This window comes from Sinohyriopsis cumingii, chromosome 10 (genome assembly GCF_028554795.1).
Source record: "Sinohyriopsis cumingii isolate HCF-2022 chromosome 10, ASM2855479v2, whole genome shotgun sequence".
Taxonomy (NCBI): domain Eukaryota; kingdom Metazoa; phylum Mollusca; class Bivalvia; order Unionida; family Unionidae; genus Sinohyriopsis; species Sinohyriopsis cumingii.
In genome coordinates this window covers 63,601,311-63,628,739 of record NC_142970.1, presented here as the reverse complement: position 1 = coordinate 63,628,739, position 27,429 = coordinate 63,601,311, and the positions used below count along the sequence as shown (strand labels likewise).

General features: G+C 36.0%; 1 protein-coding gene across 4 annotated transcripts in view; it reads left to right on the top strand.

The window, feature by feature from the left end:
• The window catches only part of LOC149790264 (uncharacterized), an 85,208-nt gene that overhangs the window by 31,663 nt on the left and 26,116 nt on the right, over positions 1-27,429 (top strand). For 2 of the 4 annotated variants that reach the window (XM_089972310.1, XM_089972307.1), the window contains exons 3-11: positions 884-1,025; positions 3,483-3,650; positions 5,436-5,520; positions 9,392-9,528; positions 10,937-11,040; positions 11,624-11,788; positions 15,028-15,273; positions 18,853-18,936; positions 23,924-24,021. In XM_089972310.1, the coding sequence (XP_089828436.1) occupies positions 884-1,025; positions 3,483-3,650; positions 5,436-5,520; positions 9,392-9,528; positions 10,937-11,040; positions 11,624-11,788; positions 15,028-15,273; positions 18,853-18,936; positions 23,924-24,021 (1,229 nt within the window). Of the gene's footprint in view, positions 1-883; positions 1,026-3,482; positions 3,651-5,435; positions 5,521-9,391; positions 9,529-10,936; positions 11,041-11,623; positions 11,789-15,027; positions 15,274-18,852; positions 18,946-23,923; positions 24,022-27,429 lie in introns of all 4 variants that reach the window. The other 2 variants (XM_089972308.1, XM_089972306.1) reach the window with 1 other exon arrangement.

Below are 27,429 nucleotides of genomic sequence, written 5' to 3'. Positions count from 1 at the left end.
TGCATGTGTATAGTCAATCCTAGGTTGGTCAAGTAGAATGATTATCCCGTAGTAACCGAAATTTTTTTTTTAAAATAAGTCCCTTGTACCCCACCCCTTTTTTTCTTAAATATGAGTGACTAAATGATGACAATATATCCAGTTAGAGATAGTGACATGTTGTGACATTCAAATAATGCTTGCAATGATAATTATGGGGATCTATCAATAAAAGTTTTATGTTCATACATTAAAGTTATTTATCATGCATGATAAAATAAATGTCACATTACCCGTCCTCATGGGGCCCCGAGTGGTCTAAAGCACTCACCATTCCGGATCACTGCCATCTCACCTCTGTCTGCATTTGTTCAAGTCCAAGGCTCGACTAGCGTGGGTACATGGGAAAGCCTGCCAGTTGGTTCTCGTGGGTCGGTGGTTCTTCCCTGGGTTTTCCAGGGTTCTTCCTCCGCCAGCTATACTGGCCGCCATGTATAGCCTATCTTGTGCAGAAAAATGGCGCTTAACCCTAGAACAACAACAACCAGCCCTCATCATCTCAAAACAAAATCCATCCAACCACCACTAGGTTGGGAAGTCCATGATCAATGAGACTAAGCAAACGTATTCTTTGAAATTTTATGAACGGATTATTTTGTGTACTATACACAATCTCAAGTAAGATGCAATGTTTATGTAGAGGATAGGGAAACAACATAATTACAACCTAGAAATTTCTGTTTTGATTATTGATGTACCATGTTTTAAAGAAAGTTTAATTGGCCAATCCATTTTTTTTTTTTAAGGATTGTTACATCCTGTGAAATGTGGTGGCAGATGAAATTATGTTCATGGAAATAATCTGAACTATATAGATAATTAGTAGAGTTTGTTTCATTGATAGGTCACTGCAAAAAGTCCAGGCCTAAACCCAAATGCTACAGAATTTCTCAGTCACAAGACCCAGACTGCCGCATCTGCAGGAGCAGCATCAGCTGGAGTTGATGGCAGCCAATGGGAAACAGCTGGCCTCTTCAACAATACAGGTAAGGTTATAGTCTAAGTCATGGATGAATGATGAGGCAAGGTCAAGTCTGCTCAAAGAAATGATTTTTATATATAAAGGTCTGCATTATGTCATGACTTATACAACCTTGAAAGAATTAGATGGTTTGCTTTGAAAACTTCAAGGCAAAAAGCTTTTTCTTCAAAATTTCGCTAAATTGGTTGGAAAACTTCCAGGAATACATTCACTTTATACAGAATGTCTATGGCTTGAAAACTGTTTGAGGTCAAAGGATGTAATGTGGTTTACATGTACATCACTAGAAGATGTGTATCACAGTAGGGGTTACTGTCTTCAAGGTCAAGCTGACTATTCAGTATTGTATGTTTTCCATCACTCTTTTCTACTCCATAACTTCATAGCTGTTTGAGATAAGAGATTTATAAACTTTGCATAAATATATCATCACTGAAAGATGTGTTGCATACCTCATTGGGGGTCCTATCTTAAAGGTCACAGATCAATAGTTTATTTTCTGCTTTCAAGCTAGATGGCTCTTTAGGGCAAATGGATAAAGCTTACCTGATTGGGTGTCCTGTCTTCAAGGTCAGTAGTTAATATTTCACTTTCAAGCTTGAAAGCTTTTTAAGGTAAATGGATACAGTGTGGTTGACTTGTATATTGGTTTTATAAGATGTTCCATTGCACATTTGTAGTTTGAGGTTTTATCCTCATTGGCAGGGTCATTATTTTAAGGTTTCTTTTAGTCTGGGTTTTTATCTACAAGGTCAAGGTCACTTATTTATGATACCTGGTTGTTCCTAAATAATTATTCAGGTTTTCATGAATGAGTACAATACCTGACAACCTTTATGCAAAGTGAGAGGCAATACTAGTACCTGATAATTCTGTGTTTAAAATCTGTATACTATATTGCAAAAACGCAGAGTTGTTTTAATTTAATTGGAACAGATTGGATGAGAATTTTTTTCTTTCTTCATTTTTACCAATCCCATTTGCAGGGTTGCATTATTTGTGCTTAATTGAGAGACGAGTAATAAATCCCTTCACTGGGATTTCCTTGTCTCTGTGCTAACCCCAATATAGATATTATTGTTCATGGTGGGAGATATGATTGCCATCATCATGTGAAATACAAAAAAATCCCAGAATTAAATTAGGTTGAGAGATAGCAGAAATCCATTGAACTCCATTGGGTTTTGAACTGCAGTGTATGAAACTGGATTGGAGGTAATTAAAGTCCATATGCAATTTACAAACTTTTTATTTCAATATAATGTTTACCTTTATAGCATCAGACTCCAATACAACTTCAGACCTTTTTAAATGCACATTTTCCATATTTACTATGACAGTACATGATATTTTATTTTACTGTACTGAAAACTGGCCTAACTTGAAGAAAAAAAAAGAACTTCCTAAGTTATTGTTAGGGCTGGCATGGAAAATGGTTGGCAGGTCTGCAAGAAGAAAAATGGTTTATGCGCATTAAAATTAGTACTACCTGGGCAAACTTGGCTAGTTTGTACTTGATGATAAGATGTCACTAGAATTTTGGGTCAAAGCTCAAAGGATAATTTATGCACAAAAGTTTCAGTTCTCGTCCAAGTACCACCAAAGTTGGATAATGATCCTCGCATAGAAGGAAAAAAATGTAGTTTACCAAAACTGTCACTGATTTTGGACAAGGTCAGCCACTAGATACAATGCTTCATTACTGACAGCATAAAATGAAATTTTAAAGAAATTTAACAAGAACTCCCAAACAAAATGTATGCTAATTAAATATACATAACAGCTATACAAAAAACTAAAATAAATGGTACGTTTGGATTGAGGTACATAATTCCATGTTGAGAAAAAACATTAACCACTTTCAGTCATTTAAATGTGTGACAATGACGTAAGCAAGTTTTTGTTATTTTCCATGCATGTTCAGAAGCCGTGTGTATTCATTAATACCGCACATACCTGCAAGTTGGGTCCAACTGCCAACCCAGATCTGCCATCACATAATGCATCGTTAGATCAGAGTTTACATGTTTGTGCTACTGATCAAAGTTAACAAACTGAGTACATGCAGATGATTTGGTGTAGTGTGTGATGGCAGATCTGGGTCTGTGCATTTTCGCAGTTGGATCTGACATGTACCTTACCATATATAATAGGCATTGAGTCAGATTACTTTTTGTTTGCTGGGAGTCAAGATAATGGCAATAATTTAAAATAGCTTTTGCTGCATAAAAATAAAATATATTAATTTTGTATTTTGATCAATGGTTATTGCTTCCCACCCTTCTGGAAGAGGGAGGGGAAGCTACCCCTCTTTGTTTTTTTTTAGTTCTGCATGCATCATTTTGCACATAGATCTTTACTTAACCTGTTTTTATTAAATTATATAATAATAAGAATTCGATTTGGATGAAATGAGTAATAGTTAACATAAGTCCCATTCTTTATTGTATGTCTATTGCAGATTACCAGTATATGAATGGCGACCTGGGTGACAAAGTCAATGCTACAGGAACATTCTCACCTCCAGTGTCAGAAGAGTCAACACCCATTCCAATGCAGGAGACTGAATACACCACAGACTACAGTGACAATCAGGATATCGTTCCTGGTGAGACTGTGGCCATCACAGGTAATGGTCAGGAGTCAGAAATAGATGTTCTGTTAAGGTTCTGTGTTAGAGAATTGAAAGTTATATACATATGTTGATGTATCGAACTAAAGAAATGACGAAAACCGAGTGCGATCAGGGGATTGTTGAAAACCATGTTACCAGAACTGCTTAGTCTCAGCTGCTATCTAGTGTTCTTATAGACTTCATAGATTATTATTTTGGTCATTGGACTTTTTCCACTTAAAACTACGCCAAATTGTAGTCATATTGTTAATTTAATGGCAGCATCAATAAATCTTTTTTTCCAACTCGGGGAACATCAGTGCTTTATTAGTTGTAGCGTGACCAACTTGAATTTATTTTGGCTATTTCAAGTTCTGGGTTGACAAAGCTCTAACAATACAGTCATGTTAGATTGCAAGAGCAGAAATTCATTAAATGGGGGAGCTAACGGTTGAGGATATTAAAGACAATCTAAAACTGGAAAAAGCACAAGGCTATTTTTAATAGTATCCGACAAAAGTATGCCTAGATTTTGTCTGACAAAAGTATGCCTAGATTCATCAGTCAAAAGTTGCCTAGATCTGACAAAAGTGTGCCTAGTTTTCTCTGACAAAAGTTTCCAGTTCTTATCTGCTTCAGCCCCCGGTCAGCCATTACAATTCACTATCTAGAGTTGTCTAAACTGTCTCTCTACATAGTGTGCAGCTTATAATTCACTGATGACCTTAATTTAATCTGTTGAAAGTTTATATTAATAAAGCAATATTAAATTAACATTCTGTAGTAGTTGTGACCGACTAATCTTAAATGTGCTAAAATTTCCTTAGTTGCAATGTCAGCATTTTCACAGGCCCATACTGAAGTCAATACATGTATCTTTTTCAGACATGCTGTATAGATTACACACTTTTGCCACTTTTAATAGCAATAATTACTCTTATACCTCTTCAGGGATTGGCATATATACAGATTTGATCAGTCACATGCAACTATGTTATTAACAACTTTAAGCACTCTACACAAAGAGTATGCACAAGTCACAACAAATCAAATTGCCTTTAAGTCGTACAACGTCATTCAGAACCCATTCAGCAAATTTTAATTGCTACTTGGTTTACCCTGTTTATGTTTATGCTAACATAGTCTATAAATTTAACTTGCGGTCAGTTATGACTTGGCAATGTAATATCTTTTTTTTTCTCATTTAGTGGCAGCTGAAAATTGCTAGTTTTTCTGGGACTTGAACTGATGTTTGCAAAATTTAAGGGCTTTTTCTTTCCAGTCACATGGTATTTAGCATCATTTTATCTTTTGTAAATTCAGCAAAGTTTTGCTAAGAGGTGAATATGGAAAACGGGATGGATACTGAATGTCATCTTGACGTGTAAGCCAACACCCCACCCCCATTTTAGAGCTGCACAAGCGAATTTCTCATGGACCCTCCTATAAATTGATCAAATCCCTCTACTATATATGCATTTCTGGACTTAATTTGTTCTGCACTGTTGTCATAGACAAAAATCTAACAGTAAATATGGTAATAAATTATTTGGCTTTTCATGTAAAAAAAATATATAAAAAAATAGACATGATAAATAATATTTAATTATTAGATTGATCAAATAAGATCACACAATATTTGCCCACTTTTTTAGATGAAGGACACCAAAATTCCCCTTTTTGTCAAACCTGGCTGATGGACAGGGGCTGCTACTTAAGCGCATTCGCAAGCATGACAACGTGTTCTTATATTTATATCAGTTCATGAAGCAATCAATGTAATTGAATCTTGACTTTCAGATGGAGAAGCCCCTGTCGATGGGCCAATCCCAGATGATCAGTTACGACAGATGCTCAAGGCTCAGCTGGAATCCTACTTCTCCAGGTATGTTTTCTGTTGCAAGGTCAGCTTTAATTATTCCCCCACCATATTCACACGAGTTGTTGTTTTCATTAATTTCTTTCCTGCTTAGAAATGTGCAGCATACAGATTAAAAAAGAAAATTTTTGGTTTGAGACCTAATATGAAGAAGACTTGAATTGGGTTTGATTTTTGACCTTAATAAAAATTTAAGTGAGTTGTCACCTTTTTTTGACTTGGAATTTTGATCTTTGCATTATGAATTATTTCTGTTGAATAACATTTATAGGACAATGGAATGAAAACTAAGTGAAAATGTGGTTTAATATCAAGAAGATTTGAAGGTTTGGGGATTTGTTGGTGTTTTGTGGTACAGCATTGAAATCTATATTTTGCCAAGGCAAGGAGAGTCAAGTACCATGGCCAGGGACACTATAGCAGCCACTGCAGGATTGGAATGGGCTTCCCCTCTTCTGTTGCATGGTGAACATGCTGACCACTGTTTCTGTTTCATATAGACTTAGTCAAGAATGATTTTCACCTGTTTAATAATTAAAATTAGCCTTGTCAATTCTGCGACAGTTTCTTCAGTTGTACTTACTGTTAATAGTAACAACATCTTTTATGTGATTGCAGGTGTTTAAAAACTGGTTGCATAACAAATTTTTTGGAGAGCAATGCCAAAATAATTATAATGGGTATAGAAGCACTCTGTATAAGAATGTAATAAATATGAATATTTTATTCCATAGTTTGTAATTGACCTTTTTTTACACCCTGTATTTGATGGTGCATTTTACGCAATGACCCAGTCCATTAGCTTGTATGCCTGTGCATTAACTTACCTCTTCCTCATGACAACTCCAGTTCTGTTGCAACTGCCATCACCAACTGTACTGGTAAGTTCTGCTTGACAAAAGAAAGAAGCATATCAGATTAGATGTTAAACGTCAAAGTCACTGGCTTAAAGAAAGAATGTTTCTGCTCAGCAACATTAGTTCTACATTACAGATCTGGGCCAAAAGGTCAGAGGCTGGAGTCATTGTGGCTCAAAGAAAGGTAGTTGATGCATATTAACTTTTGTTCGTGAGGTTTTTACCCAATTTTTGTATGGCTTGCCTGGGTTAATAAAGATACCTTTCGATTTTGGAGTCAGAGGTAACAGTCGTTTCAAGTCAAATAAGAAAATAATGGTTTATGCATATTAGATCTGATTCATACCGTTTCCAAAGTGCGCCGTCATTGAGGCCGATTGGTCGGTAATTGCTTACAAAAAGAACTATAAACAGGTGGTGATTGTGCACATCACATTACTCTTATTTGTAAATTTGGTTATTTTGTGATCAGGTCTTAATTGTTACAATGTTAATGACACCTTCTTGAATAGTTTAAAACTACTTTGTGACCAGGACACATTCAGTTAATGATGAAGCACAGTATAAAAACTACTCAATGCTGTTTATTGAAGCCATGTAGTTTGCTGTCTTATAGTGAGACTGCCTTATACCGAAGTACATCATACATTACTGTCTCATTTTAGCACTATTGAAGCCACATAGTGTACCACCTTATAGTGAGACTGCCTTATACTGAAGTACATGATACATTACTGTCTCATTTTAACACTATTGAAGCCACATAGTATACCACCTTATAGTGAGACTGCCTTATAATGAAGTACATGATAAATTACTCCCTCATTGTAGCACTGTCCATTGGAGCAATGTAGTATAGTGCTTTATAGTGAAGTTAAGGATAAATTAATCTGGCGTTATAATACTTTCCATTGAGCGATGTAGTTTAATGTCTTGCCATGAAAGTGCTTGATTGTAAATTACATGATGCAGTACTCGTACATGCCAGCCATTACACTTTTTTTCACTAAATTACGCCTGACATGTAAAAATATTCTGATTACCTGTTTTTGGTATGTCCCCCTCCCAAAAAAATAATTTGTTTTATTTTTAATAACATCCCATTAATCTTTTAAACCATATTCTAGAAAAGACGACTTCTAAATAACTACGGCATAAGAGTACGCTTGCCTGTAGCCTTGCATGCACTTTCCTAACAGTTATGTTCTTTTTATAGCAGCTGCCCTATTTCCAAGAAACATGCTGGTTTTACTTTCAAACTTTGACCTTGGTTTCTATTTATAGCAGCTGTATGTCTGGTTTTCTAATTTTTAATCTTTGGCGATTCTTTGTTCTGCTTCATATCTGATAACAGAACCAGTCTGTAGGTATTTGATGCTAAAAGTCAAGTCAGATTTATTCTAGTAGATGTGTGTGTTAGAGCAAAAAGATTTTTCAAATAATTTCACAGATGAATTAGAAAAAGATGAATACATGAATTACACAATACAGCATTCCATTCTAGGGCAGCTTTATGCCCACTGCAGGCTGTGTGGAAAGGATTGTAATATTGATCATGATGGTAAAACAAAGAAACCTTTATTTAGCTTGTTTTACTAACTCCAATACTAAGATAACTTGTAACTTCTTTTTTAAAGCAGAACTAATAAATGCAGAGGCATTATTTACCGAGTTCTTAATAGAACATTGACTACCCCTAGCAGTAGAAGACTATGTTGGTCCTTTGTTAAACGAATGTTTCCTGATTCCAAAACTCCAGAAATATGCATCTGCAAGATCAAAATCATCTAATATTATTAGGTGTTTAACAGAAGATAATTCGCATAAAATTGCAGAAGCCATGAAAATTGGGCCATTTAGTATTGCAACAGATAGGTATAGTGATTATGATGACAAAAAGCTGTACCCAGTCTGTGTAAGAGTCTGTGACAATGAAAAGGGCAAAGCCAGAGTGCTCTTTTTTCATTACCAGAATTAACAGTAGATTCCACTGGAGAAATCATTTTTTATTTGCTTGATAATGCTTTCAATAAATATAAATTGGCAGAACTGTATGGGGTTTTCAGCAGATAAAGCGTAAGTGATTACTAGAATTCATAAAGGAATTGCATTCTATATTTTGAAAAATGTCTCCATCAGTGTACATATCAGGTCCCTGTCATTATGATGCACCATGCTGCAGGAAAGGCTGCTGAACAATTAGGAGAACTCCTGAAGTATGAAGTTTGCATTCTACCTAACAATGTACTTAATGCAAACAGAATTGATGTGCAGTGGCATCTATTTCCCAGTGAAAAGATCCAATAACTGGAAGATATATATTTCCTCTTTGTTAGGTTATTAAAGGAATATTGGTTCTTTACCATTCTAATGCTGACTGAGAGAGATTGTTTAGTATAATTTAGATCCAATTTCTGTAACCCAGCACTTTGATCTCTGTTGGTGTGCACGACATTCATAATCAAGCTGGTACAAAGTGTTTTGAAATGCAGTATGAGAGACTGTTGCTTTTTAAAGCTCAGAGTGCTATATATGAAAATTTGAAGCAGTAATTGATGTAACAGACCAGAAGGTGTAAATATATCATTTTGTATGAATGCTGATTGAATTTTCTTGTTATATGAGGATTACTCTTTTTCTGCTTGGATTACTCTTTTTGTCTACTTGGATTACACTTTTTCTTTTGCCAGGGATTGCCATGTATGAGTACTCCCTCACCTTATATTGAGACTGCCTTATAATGACGTACATCATAACAGTGCTTTGTCATTACAGCACTCCATTGAGCAGTGTAGTATACCACCTTAAAATGTGAATGCACATAACACCAGGCCAATGCAAAGAGTTAGCCTGGTCTTGCCATCACCGATTCCTCTGGCAAAGCAGGGTTTATGATTTTAATTTCAAAATACATGTATAGCATACATTGATGCCCTGTACTGCCAGCACACTATGCCATGATTTAACTGGATATTGAGTTTATGGAATACAGAATTAAATAGAGTAATCTTTCTTTACAGAGAGAACCTGTCTAGCGATACGTACATGCAGTCACAGATGGATGCGGATCAGTATGTCCCCATCACCACCGTTGCAAATCTGAGTCAGATTCAGCGTCTCACCTCTGATACACAGTTGATACTGGACATTCTACGAGGTAACTTGGATTAAAAGAAATATTTGTTTCTAAGCAATTTTTTATATGAAACCAGCCATAAGTTCAAAAGTCCCTGAATTGGTGCAGTAATGGAATCCAGGAGAGGGACTTTTGAAAAAATTTTGTATTTGTATGAAAGTCGGGCAGGTTTTGGGACCTTGAGCTTTGTGCCACTTGAGTCTGAACCTTGCCCAAAAATATTCTGACCAATTAAAACATTACATTTGCACATTTCAAGCAATATATCCAGATTCTGAAGAAACACTTGGCACTCAAACTGTTCAACAAAGTTTCATGATGAAGGGACTAGAGTTAATCACTGCTATGAATTAATTATATTTTTAATGCAAATTTCCACCAAAAAATTTATAGTTGGTGACCATTTTAGAGAGACAGTTTCTTTTTTTTCAAAGGTAACGAACTTTGTACATAGTTTTGAGCATAGTGTTAACTCATTAACCCCTGGCATCTCCTTTACACGTCAGGAGGTAGTAGCCTACTGCGAGCTCTGTAGCATCAGTGTCATATATGATGCACTAAAGTGGATCGTATTGTAGAAAGGTAGACAGATGTAGCTTCACAATAACAAATAATCTGGAGGTGCTAGTTGCACTACAAAATACAGTGGGAAAAACGTTTTAAAAAATTGTAGAACGAAAATTTCCCCACCAGAAATTTGCCCGTGATCAGGATCCAATTTTGTGTCTGGATTCTTGACCTTTTGACCTCAGGCAGACCAGTCTAAATGGCGCACAAACAGTGAACCTTTGCAAAAGTAAGATAAGATGGGCATTTAGAATAAAAAGTGGTCTCAATACAAAACTGATGGGTCTGATAAGCACAAAAAAAAACAACTTTTACCCTTCTGTGCATGTATGAGCAAAATGGCCAATGAAAAACGATGTTTCTAGCACAAGTAGACATTAGGTTAACCAGAAATCTCTTGGAAGTCTATGTATTAGGATGTATTGAGAAATAGCCCCCAAAATGTGTTTCCTACTAGCTTTTCATGCAAAATTTACAAAAACATTCAAGGGTTAATACTTCATCTTAGCCTAGTCAGCCCACCCAAATACTTCATCTTAGCCCAGTCAGCCCACCCAAATACTTCATCTTAGCCCAGTCAGCCCACCCGCCTACCTTTTATGGAAGAGCATGAAACTGCTATGCCAGTTTAGATTTGCGTTTGAATGAAAGAAAAGAAACACATCTACTGAACACTAAAGTCTGCATGCAGATAAAGTTACTGAATTTTATCCATTTTAACAATATACTTGTAGTTGTTAACAGTTGTATTGGCTGAACTGCTTGCAATCATAATGGAAATTATGCAAAGTAAATTTTCCGAAGTTAGAGTAATTCTCCCAGAATTGGTTTCTGTAACCTACTTTTTCTTTTTGCTGTCCAGAATGTAATAATGCACAAGTGGATGAGAAAGGAGAGAAAGTTCGGCCGAACCACAATCGATGTATTGTTATTTTGAGAGAGGTCCCAAATTCTACACCAATAGAGGTATGTACTCTTATGAACTTGACCTTGCAGTGACAAAGGTCATCAGAAATTGACGTTGAAATGACCAAGGTCATGTTCAGAGTGTAGTGTATAGTACATTGCAAGGGAAGTTCTTTAGTTTGGGAAATACTAAAAATAAAAATGATTTAGAAGTAGTGACACTATTTATTTATTTTTAATGTTTTTTTAAAAATGATATTGATTGTTTTTCCTAATTGAACCAAGTCATTTAGGAGATGATGATGATTCCCAACCACAAACAAGAAAGGGAATGAGATAATAAACAGCTGTTTTCATAACTTCGAATCACATTCTAGTAATTTATCTTCGAATCACATTCCGTTAATTTTTTATCTTTGATTCTGGATGACCGAGAGGTCATTTGCTGCATCAGTAAAGTAACCTCAATTCCAGTGCTTTGGGAATGGCACAGACTGCATCAGTAAAGTAACCTCAATTCCAGTGCTTTGGGAATGGCACAGACCTTAATTTTTTTTACCAAAGTTTCTACAGGAATAGGTAATCAGTTAATTGATCATTCCACCAAACAGAACAAGATTAGTACTTGCTTCTTTATCTGCAGGATGTGGAAAAGCTCTTCTCAGGTGAAGACTGCCCAAAATTTGTCAGCTGTGAGTTTGCCCACAATGACAACTGGTATGTGACCTTTGACTCTGATGCAAAAGCGCAGGTGGCCTACCAGTACCTAAGAGAGGTTGTCAAAACTTTCCTTGGAAAACCTATAATGGTAAGTGCTTTCTTTGCCTCGCTTGTACAACAAATAATTTAACGTATGTATTAGCATTTTTTTTTCTTCTCAAGGGTAGCATAAGTATTTAGTGTGTTTGAAACATAGTGATACAACTTGGCATTGTTCCTGGCCAAATAGGGTTCTGAAAGTGATCGTTGCTAGGCTTCTGATTGTAATTTTTCCTAGGCAGACCATTGCTCTTGTCTGAAATCACTCCTAGGTAAAAACTGTGTTCTGAGAGTAATTGTTGAAATAGTCCATTGATAAAAAATTGTATGCTTAGTACAAGTGTGGTGGAGTTCAGTCCTTGCTTTTGTACAGGCCAAGACATGTATTTTACTCAGTCATTTGTATTCATGTGTATCTCACAACATCCATGCATCCATCTGTCAGTTACTCAATCCACCATGTAACCTGACCACTATCAACACAGATGGCGGGAAAGTGGTTATATTGGATGAAGATGAGCATACAACAATGGAAGTTCTAAATCTTGAATTCCTTAAAATTGAGGTGGCAAGTGGGTGAAATATTATTTATGCTTCTGCCACTAGTAAGTATTGGGGCCTTTGGTGATCTGAAGTTATTGCCTTTACCGTTCACTGCCATCTCACCTATATCCACATGGGTTTGTGTCTCGGGCTTGGCCAATGTGGGTATGGGAGAAAGCTTGCCTACTGCTTTCTGTGGGTCATGGTTCTTACTAGCATTTTCCTGGGTTTTTCCTCAGCCATGGAGCCACTACAACTTCCTATCGGACAAGAAGTCACTAGTTCGTAGTGTAGGGTGGGGGACAAAGTGGCAGCAGTGTGCAACATTGATACAAGATAATAAAGTTTCCTAATTCCTTTATTGGGATTTAAATCATGATTTTATATTTTTCAAGTAAATGTGTATGCATTACTGTGTGCTTTCACCCAATCACTTACAGAAAGTTCATTAAGCCCTTTTAAGATTTAATTAACATCCAAAGATGCACTGCAGTCTCCAGTTTCTTAAATCTTTGTGTTTAAGGTTATTGCACCAAGTATTCAGCACTTTGAAGCAATTAGCCAATTCACCTGAATATCAAATGCTGTAGCTGTAGTTAATGACCTTTGTCTATAGCTTTGTTGTAACAATTAAGACTGGTTCAAGGTACAACCATCTGGTTTCATTACAGTTTATTTATGCACTAATTTAAGCATTTAATTAAACAGGGGTAAAGGTTTCTCCGAATGTGGAGGCATTTCTAACCACGCCTATAATCCTGACATGACGCTCTAAGTATTTTTGCTTTGGATTAAACATTCAGTGCAAGATTTCAATGGCAAAATAATTGGTCTCTCCTTCTCTTTATTGTTAGGTTCAATTTTAAAACCAGCTTTATATGAGAACTCAAACATTTTGTCCAGAATATTGTTGTCAGTTTATACAAATTCTAATTTCTCAGCAGTAGATACTGTGACATACATAAACTACTTGCCACTACTCATGATACTCGACCATTATCGATCGCTCCGGTGGCCTGGTGGTTAGAGCTAATGTGGGAGGCCATGGGTTCGATCCCCAGCCGAGTCATACCAAAGATTTTTTTAAAATTGGTACTCACAGCTGCCTCCCTTGGTGTTTAGCATTAAGTTAGTGTTAGGACTGGTCGGCCTGGTGTGAGGATAATGAGACTGGGTGTGACATCATGTTACATGTCTGCGGCATGATGCCCCAGTGCTAGACATCACTATAAACTGCGTCACTGCAGACATCATAGCAATAAGACTGCAAAATTGTTAAAGCTATGTTAAAATCCAAATCACACACACACACTCCACCATTATCTCCCAGCAGCCATTTTCACCCAGTATTAAAATTACAAACACTTATCAGCATTTTTTAATAGTTGTAAATGGTGGAAAGAATGAGTTAAATGTTAGGTGTAGGAATGTAAAAGCCATCAGAAGTTAAACATCGGGTAGAGTTTTTTTCAAATAATGGGGCATTTCTAACCATGCATGGAATCTTGATACAACTCCATGAGTTTTTGTCATTTTGTCTGAATTTTCAAAAATTTAAATCTCTCTCTCTCTCTCTCTCTCTCTCTCTCTCTCTCTCTCTCTCTCTCTCTCGTTCTCTCTCTCGTTCATTACTTGTGCTCATCATCTTCATCTGAGGAGTAATTGTCCAAGATATTGTTCACCTCAACTAATACTAATTTTTTTATCTACATACCATGAAATGCATATAAACTGCTCATCACACCATACAGTACACTCCCATTATCCACAGTGCCAAAAGTGTCCATTTTAACTAAGTGACTGAATTTCTTGAAATTATAAATGTGTGTTGGCATTTTAGAATAATTTAAAATGCATAGCATAAAAATATTCTGGATATTTTTATAAGTGGACTATTATTTTATATTTAAAGTATAAAAGTAGTATCAGGCTGTGTGTACGATACAGAATTTTATGTGTTTGATATGGAATAATTGATTGATGTCTTTATCACATGCCAGATCTTCCATGTAATATTAAATGGATATGTATTAAAATTAAATTCGTAACGTTCTCTATTAATATGTGAAAGATGCAACCATTTTATAAGAAGCGAGTTATTTTGTCGTGAATAATGAAAACACAATGTTAATATCATTTAAGTCGTACCAAGATTCTGTGGACTTTATATACATTACTTACTGACAGACACTACCAACATACCAATACAGTGAAAAAGTATTGTGGTACGTACCACCGGAAATATACTGTGCACCTCTAGTGATTAGGTACAATTTGGACACCATTAAATACCCCTCCATGATTATTTCTTATGTCCCATGACCTTGACCCCATAGAAAAGCCAATTGAAACCTGATGTCGGAGGAAATATGCAGTTACTTGTGAAGCCTGCCATATGCTTTGTTTTGCAAGAGGTGAATGTTTGAGTGCAGTTAGATTATAGTATTTGAACTTTTAATCTGCAGTTTATTTTCTTTGATCACGCTCTTGAAAAGGGGGGGGGGGCTTGATGCTGATATTTTGTTGTAAGAAGTTGACACATAGTGTGACCTAATGTATGCTGGAAAGTGATTGCAGACGTAAAGTAGGCCTTAAAAGTTTTTTATGAGTGCAAAACGACAAATTAGTATCATGTGATCATTTATATATCCAATCACCTTTTCAGAAAACTACATCTATTCATAACAGTTGGAATGATGTAGATGATGCAAGTGACGAAACAGAATTTTTCGTAATGTTTTTTAGGCAAGAATAAAGGCCAAGCCTCTGATCCGATCCACCTATGTCCCTCGAAACAAGCAGTACCATCAGTACCAGTTCCAGCACCACCATCAGCAGCCACCACATCCCCAGCAAGAACCAACCACGTCACAGTCCCAACAGGAGCAGGCTCAGCAACAGCAACAACCGCAGCAGCAACAACAGCCTTTCTCATATTCTCAACCATTTGCATTCATGCCCAGTGTCCCACAGTATATCAATAATCAACAGGTAGGCATTACTATTTACATACTTTCAACCACTTGCATTCACACCCAGTGTCTCACAGTATGTAAGAAATCAATAGGTAGGCTTTAGCATTAATTAACTATCAACCATTTGTATTCATGCCCAGTGTCCCACAGTATATCAGTAATCAACAGGTAGGCATTACTATTCACATACTTTCAACAGTGTTTCCCTTTACGCACATTTGTGCGTCAGGGACATACGCTTGAGAAAGTTGACGCACACATTTTGTAGCCATGAGGTTTTTTTACGCACGGGATTCACATAATGCAATCAGGATTTTTTATTTAATATCCAATGCATTGGACAAATGGTGGCATCGTGTATACTTCGAGCATAGGCATTGACTGGTTGCCCGCTTGTTTACTCCCTGTGTTGGGCTCCTCTATTCGTATAGCAGAGTGGAACACAGGGAACATACAAAATAAGGAACCAGACTAGCATAAGCAATGTTATGACAGAGTAGCTTCCCCTAATCTCGCATCCTCTCACATGATTTCCATTTAGCTCGGCAAGAAGTCATCTTGATGTTTAACCTCAATGCTTGTTGCACTAGAAAGTGATCTCCAGATTAAAATGTCGTGCACTAAAAATCATTAGCGAAGAAAATGAAAGAAGCAGAACACAAAAGATTAACTGGATCTAACTTTAATGAAAAATGGAGAAATAATTCCCTTGACTGGAATACGGCACATCCATTAGGATTACCGGTGTGACTTCTGATAGCGTTATTGCAAAGACTGCAGAAGTGAATAATCCTTTCGTGATAGGGTTTAAGAATTTTAACAGATCTGCTCTCGTTCACCACAGGATATCTGGAGAACACATTATAACCCAAGACATTCTTTCACAACAAAGAAATCAGTAAGCTTGCCGAGGCAGATGCGTTTATTTAGATTACACAGTCAGGGGGTCATTGCAGATTTTTTGGTTTTTAACTTTGCTGCAATAAAAGAAAGACCTTAAAGTTCAAGTGTAACTTATTAGAAACAAGATGAATCATTAGCCTCCTTCATTTTTGGATAAATTTGTTCTAAGACGAAGTACAATGAAACCGATTATAGTACACATTTTATGACAGGCAGTAAATTTGACTGCCATTCGGTTAAAAAGATTTATTAGGCTTTTTGTATTGGCTTGTATGTAATAAGATTATAAGGAGACTTAAAATTACGATTTAAAAGAAAAATTAACTAATAAAATTATTCTTTGAATGGACAATGCATTTGTTTGTTAACTGTGCATGTTGGTTTATTTGTATGTTTAGAGAGAGAGAGAGTATGTTGTGCAAGTTGCAGTATCCTATTTCAAGGTGAAAAAGTACGAGTTGGATGAAAATTTGTCAGTATGTTTTTTACCCCCACATTGTTTATTTGACCCCCAGTTCTGACACCAAGGGGTTTTTTTTACCCTCAGTTTTACACCCCTGGGGGATACACTACTTTCAACCATTTGCATTCATGCCCAGTTTCCTTGGTAGGTCAGTAATCAACGGGTAAGTGTTATCATTCTCATACTCTCAACCATTCCGATTTATGCCCCAAGGTATATCAGTAATCAACAGGTAGGTGTTACCATTATTGATCAGTAAAACCTGCGGCTGTTTATTCATTACATCCAAGGAACAGAATATTTTTGTTCTTTATAAATTGTGTCCTTTTCTGTTGAAGAATGTGATAAGCTTGCACAATTATAACTGATTCTGCCTTGGCGCTAAACATTGATCTGTTTTAATGGATGCTAAATATGGACTTCAAGGTGTTTCAAAATTTTGTAAGTATTCCAGATCACCCAGATCTGGACGTTTTCAATACATTGGGACCATTAAAAATGCACTACAAAAAGAAACTCCACAACCATTTTCTCCAGCCATTAGTTAGCATATCTAGTGTATGAAGATGTGTTCAGACATGATTTGTCTACGTTTTAAAGTGGAATTCCGCTTTTCACCTGTCTTGACTCAGATTTTTCTTGATATAGAACGTCTTTTTATATAATCTCCGATCCGGTTTTTTTTAAAATGGGTCTGACCAGTCCCATTCCGCAGTGACCCTTTTATTAGTTCTATATATTGGTTAGCACTTGACTCTTGTAAATAGTATTCTGATTGGTCAAAAGGTTTAAATTCATCCAATGAATCTTCATGTAATGGAAACTGATGGCAATGGAAAGAAGCATGCTTGCAAAAACATGGCATCCTGAGTTGTTGAGATAGAGCTTGACACGAAAAGTTTAGATAAAGGTTAAAAAAACGTATGGGAATGGCTGGAGCAAAAAGTTGACAGAAATTCATTTGGTCGGTTTTAAAAAAAACTGAATGCTTGAGGACTGGCATTTTGTGACCTCTGCAAGAAAGACCTGAATTACGGTGATTGCAGTTGGAAGAGTTTGGAACAGCACCTACAATAGAAGCTGTACAAGGAAAAATTGAAACTCAGAAGGCATCTGGAAAAAGTGCAATTATTGCTAGAAGAAGAAAGATTTCTTGCATGAGAGAACAAATGTAGCTCTGTCAGAATATGCGCACTGCATGTTGCCAATACAAGCAGCAGCTTGAAAGGAAAAGAGCTCATTGAGAAGGAAAAGAAGCGATTGCACATTGAGCCAAAGAAAGTTAGTGGTGACAAAAAAGGAAGGCTAAAGAAATCTTTGCCAAAGTCACAAAAAAGAGCTTGACTGGCATATCAACAGGTTGTGTCCAGTGGGGAAAAAGACATGTGAATGTATGGGATTATTATTATATAGTCAATGTTCTTGGGTGTTTATTTTAAAGATTTGTTACAGATTTTAAAGATTTGTTATAGAAAGAGAGAAGTATAATATATTTGCTGCAAAAATTGAATAATTATTGTGACTTACTTATGATGTGAAGACTGACATGCACATGAAATAACTAACAGTATTGGAGAACAATTTCATGTGACAATAAATATTGTGAAATTATTGAAGTCAAGTTGAACATTTTTGGTAAGTTTATTAGTTTTTCAAAAGATTATTTTTATTTAATTTATGATCATAAGTTGTACCGAGAACAGTTTTTTTTAATGAGTTTAAAATGTATTATTGCTTGCTGTCCCTTGATACCCAGGGCAGGACCCCCAAGCCCCCCTTTTAGCTTTTTTTATGGAACACCAAAATCGGTGTATTGTCGAGTTAATTGCATTGCAAAGACATCAAAGCACATTGGATATTAGGATTTGACTAAATTAAATAACAAGCTCTGGTAGCTATATTAATGCTTGTACATAGGCAGAATTATTTTTGTAGCAATAATCACTGGATCGTAGATGCAGAATAATGGTATAAAGTTAGAAAGATGCTTATTGCAGTCAGTTAAACTGGATGGAGCAAAATAACCAAACTTGGGCCAGAAATATTTGTCCAACCCCCACTTTCATGGATGTATTGTGATAATTCATGGGTTCGAGCATCCATTGGTCATGGCCCAGTAGGGAATACATGAATTTTGTCAAAATTTGGACAGTTATAATTCAAGACTTGATTGAATTTCATTGCTGTTACACACATCTTCTTGCATGCATTACATTTTCTCTTTTTCAGACAATCCCATTCTATCCACCCCCAAATTCACTGTTCCCAACCTGGCCAACAACAACCACTACCCCTATGTTGGACCCAAGTTTGGTAAGTCTTGTAAGTGAAAAGCTTTGAAACAGCTCCCTTTTTACCATATTCTTTGTTTTCGTTTGTTTAAATTTGTGCACGGCATGTATATTTTCTTCAGCATGCATGATTGCACAAATGCACACTAAATTTATGAATCCCCACCCACTCAGCTGCCATAAAAACATGGCATTGTAACAAAATCTGTTACTTTATTTAATATCAAGACAGCACAATTTTGTAATGGAAGTGTATGAATTCTGGATCAACTGCCATAATCTACTGCCTGCCAACTGTGCTAGTAATGGTTGTTCAACAGACAAAGTTTTTAGAATTTTTTGTATTGGTTTTGCTTCTGATGCAGGTCTTGTGCATACAAGGAAATGCCATTATGATAGTATTTCATTTCTGTTGCTGTGTCGATAATGCTACTACAAAGTTTTATTTCATTTTCATTACAAATTACTGTTAACACACATTTGTTGATACATACTATAACAGACCTGCCAGCCCTTATGATTTGGCCATAAGTCTTACGAAAATTACCCTAATAATATGGACTTGCATCATACAAGCAAAAACTACAGGAAAATGATCGTTGCTAAAAAAAAATCAAGATATTTTGTTTAACTGTGTGTTATTTGGATTCATATTAGAATTAGTTAGGGAACCAGATTAACTTTACAGCAGCACCCCAGACGCTTTAAACTTCACCTATTTGTTCATGTAAAGCATCTGCATGATCAAACTGTTGATTACATCATTTTTTTAAAAATGGCATCCTGAAAGTGATGCATGTTTAAGATGAAAGAAAAAATAAGCCTCTGGAAAAGTGTTAATAATCAACACAGAAGAATAAAAAGGAATATTCAGATTAATGTGAATAAAAGATGGAAAGGACAAATTACATTTATTGGACATCACTTGCCAATTTGAGTATGTCTCGTGGTGGGAGATATGATAGCCATTGTAATATGAAATGGAAAAAGAATTGCCAAGAATTATGTCAAGTTGAGAGATAGCAACAAGCCATTGAGTTGCAAAGGGTTTGGAACTAAAGTTTGTGCAACTGTACTAGCGGTAAAAAAGTCTGCGCATACTTTACAAACTTTTCAGTTGAATATAAGGTTATTGCTGTGTTGAACTGTTAAATATATTTTCCAGCTTTACAATAGCAGTTATTAATATTTTGTTACACTTTACTGAAACTGGTCAGTCTTATGGGGGAAAAAAATCAGCTGCCTGAGACAGACTCGTCAGGGTTGGCAAGTCTGCTATAAGGAGTATACTCACAGATACTGTCCCCCTTAATAAATATTTCCCCTTTTCCCTGCCCCCCAAAAAATGACCATGGGGTTGCCTCTATCCTCCCTCCCTGGAAAAATCCTGGAAAAATCACAGAACACATGTGATGGCTACCTATTTATTGGACTTTATTACAAAGAAAGGTACATATATATTAGTTCATGCAACTTTAATTATATTGTGCTATTTGCTATGGATGCTGAGCCAATATCTCCATTTTAGCATTCTCTGTGACTGTTCAGACTGTACATCTTCATTTTGGCATTCTCTGTGGCTGTTCAGACTACATCTTCATTATATCATTCTCTGTGGCTGTTCAGACTGTACATCTTCATTTTGGCATTCTCTGTGGCTGTTCAGACTGTACATCTTCATTATGGCATTCTTTGTGACTATTCAGACTACATCTTCATTATAGCATTCTCTGTGGCTGTTCAGACTACATCTTCATTATGGCATTCTCTGTGGCTGTTCAGACTGTACATCTTCATTATGGCATTCTTTGTGACTATTCAGACTACATCTTCATTATAGCATTCTCTGTGGCTGTTCAGACTACATCTTCATTATGGCATTCTTTGTGGCTATTCAGACTACATCTTCATTATGGCATTCTTTGTGGCTATTCAGACTGTACATCTTCATTATGGCATTCTTTGTGGCTATTCAGACTACATCTTCATTTTGGCATTCTCTGGCTGCTCAGACTGTACATCTTCATTTTGGCATTCTCTGGCTATTCAGACTGTACATCTTCATTATGGCTTTCTCTGGCTGTTCAGACTGTACATCTTCATTATGGCATTCACTGGCTGTTCAGACTGTACATCTTCATTATGGCATTCACTTTGGAAGCTTAGACTACCTTCATCATGGCATTCGCTATGGATGTGCAGACTACATATTCATTATGGCATTGACAGTATGCTTGGACTGGATTACATTTTCAGTATGTCACTGTGGATGCTTGAATTGAACTGCATGTTCATTATGTCACTATGGATGCTTGGATTGGATTGCATTATCGGTATGTCACTGGATGCTTGGATTGGATTGCATTTATAGTATGTCACTGGATGCTTGGATTGGATTGCATTATCTGTATGTCACTGGATGCTTGGATTGGATTTTCAGTATGTCACTATGGATGCTTGTATTGGATTGCATTATCGGTATGTCACTGGATGCTTGGATTGGATTGGATTTTCAGTATGTCACTATGGATGCTTGGATTGGATTGCATTATTGGTATGTCACTGGATGCTTGAATTGGATTGGATTTTCAGTATGTCACTATGGATGCTTGGATTGGATTGCATTATCGGTATGTCACTGGATGCTTGGATTGGATTGGATTGGATTTTCAGTATGTCACTATGGATGCTTGGATTGGATTGCATTATCGGTATGTCACTATGGATGCTTGGATTGGATTGCATTATCGGTATGTCACTGGATGCTTGGATTGGATTGGATTTTCAGTATGTCACTATGGATGCTTGGATTGGATTGCATTATCGGTATGTCACTATGGATGCTTGGATTGGATTGCATTATTGGTATGTCACTGGATGCTTGGATTGGATTGGATTTTCAGTATGTCACTATGGATGCTTGGATTGGATTGCATTATCGGTATGTCACTGGATGCTTGGATTGGATTGGATTTTCAGTATGTCACTGAATGCTTGGATTGGATTGGATTTTCAGTATGTCACTGTGAATGCTTGGATTGGATTGCATTATCGGTATGTCACTGGATGCTTGAATTGGATTGCATTTTCAGTATGTCACTGTGTATGCTTGGATTGGATTTGATTTTCAGTATGTCACTGAATGCTTGGATTGGATTGCATTATCGGTATGTCACTGGATGCTTGAATTGGATTGCATTTTCAGTATGTCACTGTGAATGCTTGGATTGGATTGGATTTTCAGTATGTCACTGGATGCTTGGATTGGATTGCATAATCGGTACGTCACTGGATGCTTGAATTGGATTGCATTTTCAGTATGTCACTGAATGCTTGGATTGGATTAGATTTTCAGTATGTCACTATGGATACTTGGATTGGATTACATTTTTGGTATGACGCTGTGGATGCTTGAATTGGATTGCATTTATAGTATGTTGCTGTGGATACTTGGATTGGATTTCATTTTCAGTATATTGCTGTGGATGCTTGGAACTGAATTACATTTTCAGTATGTCATTGTGGATGTTTGGATTGGATTGCATTTTCAGTATGTCACTTTGGATGCTAGGACTGGGTTACATTTTCAGTATATTGCTGTTGATGCTTGGAACTAAATTACATTTTCAGTATGTCACTGTGGATGCTTGGATTGGATTGCATTTTCAGTATGTCACTGTGTATGCTCGGATTGGATTGCATTTTTAGGATGTAGCTGTGGATGCAAGGACTAGATTTACTTGTCGCACATGCATGCTATAGCTGTTGTGGTGTTTTCACTGACATTCTTGCATGACTGGTTGTGTATGCACCGAATCAAACTTTTCTAAATATCTGATTTTGAATTCTTTACAAACTGTTTGGCCGAAAATATATAGAATTTGTAATAATGATGTATGTAATACAAACCACATTAATGTTTAGCTCTATGTTAAAAGAAAGTACTTACCAAATATGGCATAGGTACAGCCTCGACATTTCCTTTACTAATAACTTAATTGTTCTTTCATCTGAATCCAAAGATAAAATATTTAGCTTTGTGCATGCATTGAACTCAAGTTCATAGACTGTATATTTAACTCAAGTCCTTAAACTTTGCACAACATTACATGATCCAGGTATTGTGAAATTTATTGTTTTATCAGTGAAAAACATTGAGGTCCATCCAAGCGATCGTTTTAAATGGTGGGGGTTGTGCCAATAAAACATGTAGGATCCAAATGTGAAACAGTCACCCATAGATGCAGTTATGATTTTTTGTCATTTTCATATGAACTCTTGGGCCAGTCAAAGTACCCTGGTGTATATTTAAAAATGTACTGCCTTACCTGGGTACTGTGTATGTTTATATGAAATAGCCCTTAATCCAAACAGTTAGTCGAATGAGGTAGCGTAATTATTAGTCTAAGCAGTTAAAAATATGATTGGGTAGCATAAATGGGTAAATGGTCCATCTAAATGAATGGTCTAAATGTTCAGATTAAATGGTTAGCCTATATTATCAGTCTACATGATTAGTCACAATGATCAGCCTACTTGATTAGGTCAAATGGTCAGCATGAATGTTCTCTATAAATTGTACACTAGTTGAAATACTGTGAATTCATGTGGAGCTTAACTGCAGCAGTATTTGTCAAAAAAATGCAAAAAAGAGACTAGTGTTGTGGTCAGTTTGAACTGGTTGCTTTTTCGTCTCTAGGAGAATTACAAATTATGAAAAGATCTATGGGCGGTAACATTTCAAATTTTTGCCTTCAGATTAAGTATTTTGTGTGGATTTTTTATTTATTTTGATAAACTTCTGAAAGGACAGAAGACCACTTTTTATACAGTGGTGTTGAAAAAGAATGTGGTATTTTCTGTTGCCAAGTTTCAATGCAAACCATTTGAAAATAGTCAGAATATGTTATAGATGTGTTTTGTTAGTTACTAATAACATGAAACAGATTTTTTTTTGTTTTCATGTTGTTGTTTTTTTAAATAATAAAATAGTGCTTTCAATTCTGTAGGTGTTGGCAATGAATGGCTATCAAGCAACCAGCGTGAAGCTAAATCACCACAATTCTGGCAGTCGCCATCCTCCTTTTCCTAGTATCAGTAGAAACAGGTAGGTGCCTTTGATTTAATTTTGATAAAATACTGTTTTTTCCTGGTTGAGTTTCCGTTTATCTTTATCTTAACTGTTGCTTCTATATGAAGTCTTGGAATGTAACTATTTGCATGGAGATGTCCATTTATCAGGGAGACGGATTTAATATTTGTGATGCACAGAAATTGCATTGCATTAAGAAAACTGGACTTTGTAACATTTTATTTCTCCGTATGAAGATTCCTCTTTTTTTTTTCTCTTCAAATTTAGCATTCACTGCCATTCCTGCTAAAGATGTCGCAAAATGTTGGACACACGGTAGTCATAATGTTTGTCCATCTATCCAGCATTTGGTGCCAACTTTTGGGTAATTTTTTTTTAAAGAGCAATATCTCCTGTTTTCGTCAATAAATATAATTTTAGCCAGTCAACACCATACGAACCTGTATACAGATAATTAGAAAGATGGAGACAGGGCTGTTGCAACATGCACCATATCACACCAATTACAAGGGATTCATTTTACGGCAGAAATTACAACTGTACATACATCTTTGAACTACAGTGAAACCTCTCAAAAATCTTTTCCACACTGGAAGCCGCAGAAATTTAAATTTGACAACAGTTATTATCCCAGAACTTGAAGAAATATGGTGTGCTGAAACAATCTGGAAAAGTATTTTTCACTGTTGGTATATTAACTTAAAAATTGCATAAATCTGATTTTGGGATTTAAATGTGTAGTCTTTATCTTTGATGTTACATTTTACAGAAATCTAGCATCTTTATATTTAATATTTTATCTTCATGTGCTTTATGTTTGCATTGATTTGGTTAGGTTATATTCATAAAATTACTTGGCAATTCATTTTACTCTTCTTTTTTTTTCCAAACTTGAAAAACAAATTTAAGAGTTATGGTGGTATTCATGCCAGTTTCATATCGTTTATTTGACTTGTGCGTGAACAGTGAACTTCAACCAGAGTGCATACCCTCCACTGACAGTGAACATATTTCTGGCAAGTTTGCTGACTTTGCACTGCAAGACCCAAGATTTTCTGGGAAGTCCATTAGGGAACTTTATAATACTGCAGAAGCAGAGAAAATCATTTTGAGGGAATGCAGTTTAAGAAGAAAATTTTAACCCTCTATTTTTTTAGAATTTTTGCATTGTGTTACCTTTGTATATTTATTTTTTAAAGTATAAGAAATGATACATCTCAACATTTTTTTTTATATCCCGTAAGTATTTGATGTTTACATTAATTTGGAAGGGTTTATCTTTCTAAAGTACTTTTTACAATTATAGATCTGGATTTTTCGTTGGTACTGTATATCCATTTGTGTGCAAATGGGCTGTTAAAATGTTACATACCTACCTACCTACCCAGCCTTCCACCAAGCTAAGTTTAAAAATCATTGGACTCTCAATAATGGGGTTCTGGGTTAAACCCTTTACCTCATAGAGCATAGTGACAAAGTGCAGCGCGCTATAAATAGAACACCTGTTACCTGGTCGACAACATACGCATAGGCCCGCCTGTGAACTGTTAAGCAATGTAGTGTATGTTACGTTTAACAGCAGTTTTAACCATTTGACATTTTTGGTACACATCTATTATATGCGGAAAAATTTAAGAATAAAGTCCAATTGTTATAGCTGTGTAATTATTTTTCACGGAAGAATTTTTTATATGCTTTAAAATCAAGAGAGAACTCGTTCACTGTCATGTCAGTGAGGCCTCGTGACCAACCATAGCTGCCATTTCCCATACTCAAAATTTACATGTTTTTCATCTGCATCTACATCACTAAGTCCTATGAATTTGATAATCAGTAAAAACTAATTGCTGCCTACATCAATATCAGAGCCTTTGCCTAAGTTATTGAATCTTTCATAGTTGTGATTCTAATAGTGAACACTTCATAAATACTGAATGAAACCCTGCCTGTGAACTGTTAAGCAATGTAGTGTATGTTACGTTTAATAGCAATTTTAACCATTTTACATTTTTGGTACACATCTATTATATGTGGAACAATTTAAAATCAAGTTAGAACTTGTTCAATGTCATCTCAGTGAGGCCACATGACCAACCGTAGCTGCCATTTACGATACTCGAAATTCACAAGGCTTTCGTCTGCGTCTACATCACTAAGTCATCTGAATTTGATAATTTATAAAAACTAATTGCTGCCTACATCAATATCAGAACCTTTATTTAGCTAAGTTATTGAATCTTTCATGGTTGTGATTCTAATTGTGAAAACTTTGTACATACTGAATGAAATCCTTGACTGCCGTTTTGGAGAGTGGAGATTATGACCCAGTTACATTAAATAGCAGATATCGACCAGTGCATAAATGGCGACCACGTGATTTGACATACAGTGGAACCCCGCTATAACGCGATGATCGGGGTCCATAAAATCGGATCGCGTTAAAAGCGGGGTAGCGTTAATGCGGGGTTTCACAATATTTAACTTTTTTTCCGAGAACATATACGTGTATACATGTACAATGATCAAAAGTCGGCTTATCATCAGATGAATATTAACTGGAACGCATTAATTAAGATATATTCAAAATAATCGATGGCTAATATATGGCTAATATATTTATAGGTTATTACTGTGCATTAAAAACATTTACTAATTTTTATTTGTTTGAACGATAATACAGATTGACAGATTGACCGATAATACCAGACTATCGCTATATCATGAAAAGTGTATCAACACCTTATGCTACCGTGCCGTCGTGGCATGCAGTTCATCCATAATGGATGTAATTTAATTGAAAATCGTACAGATTTAAAATATTCAATAATTTTGTAATAGTCTGAATTCGTCGTGTAAAATATAGGATGAACAAAATATTGAAACCATTTACTTGCCGTCTGATATCGTACGGTCATTGCATGCAGCTATTCCCGGGTCTACATACGGTGTCTGTACAAATTTCATACCGCTAAAATTTTATCATATGCGACAACTGCAAGAATAATTAACAATCAACGCATGATTTCAGCGTGCAAATAACTTTTATTTCAGATTTTGTGAACATCAAAAGAAACATGTGAAAACTGCTAAATTAATCGTTGCGCAAAGTGCAAAGTCAGTGTGGTTCCAAATTTAAATTTCATCATTTCTTGAAAAATATATCCAATGACGTTTGCTTCTTTGCCGCGAACTTACTCGCCTTAAATTTGGAATCATCTCCATTGATACGGCGATCAAATTTCTCTGCTTGGGCTTTCAGAATTGGGCCAGAAATTGGAACACCTTCTGAGCGAGCTTGTACAAACCATTGGTACAAAGCTGAATCTAGGACATTGTCATTAGCTAACTTAACCCTTTTACGCTGTAAACCAGTTTCCTCTTCAAGAATGTTGGGTAGACTACGGAGCTTTCCTTCATCTGTTT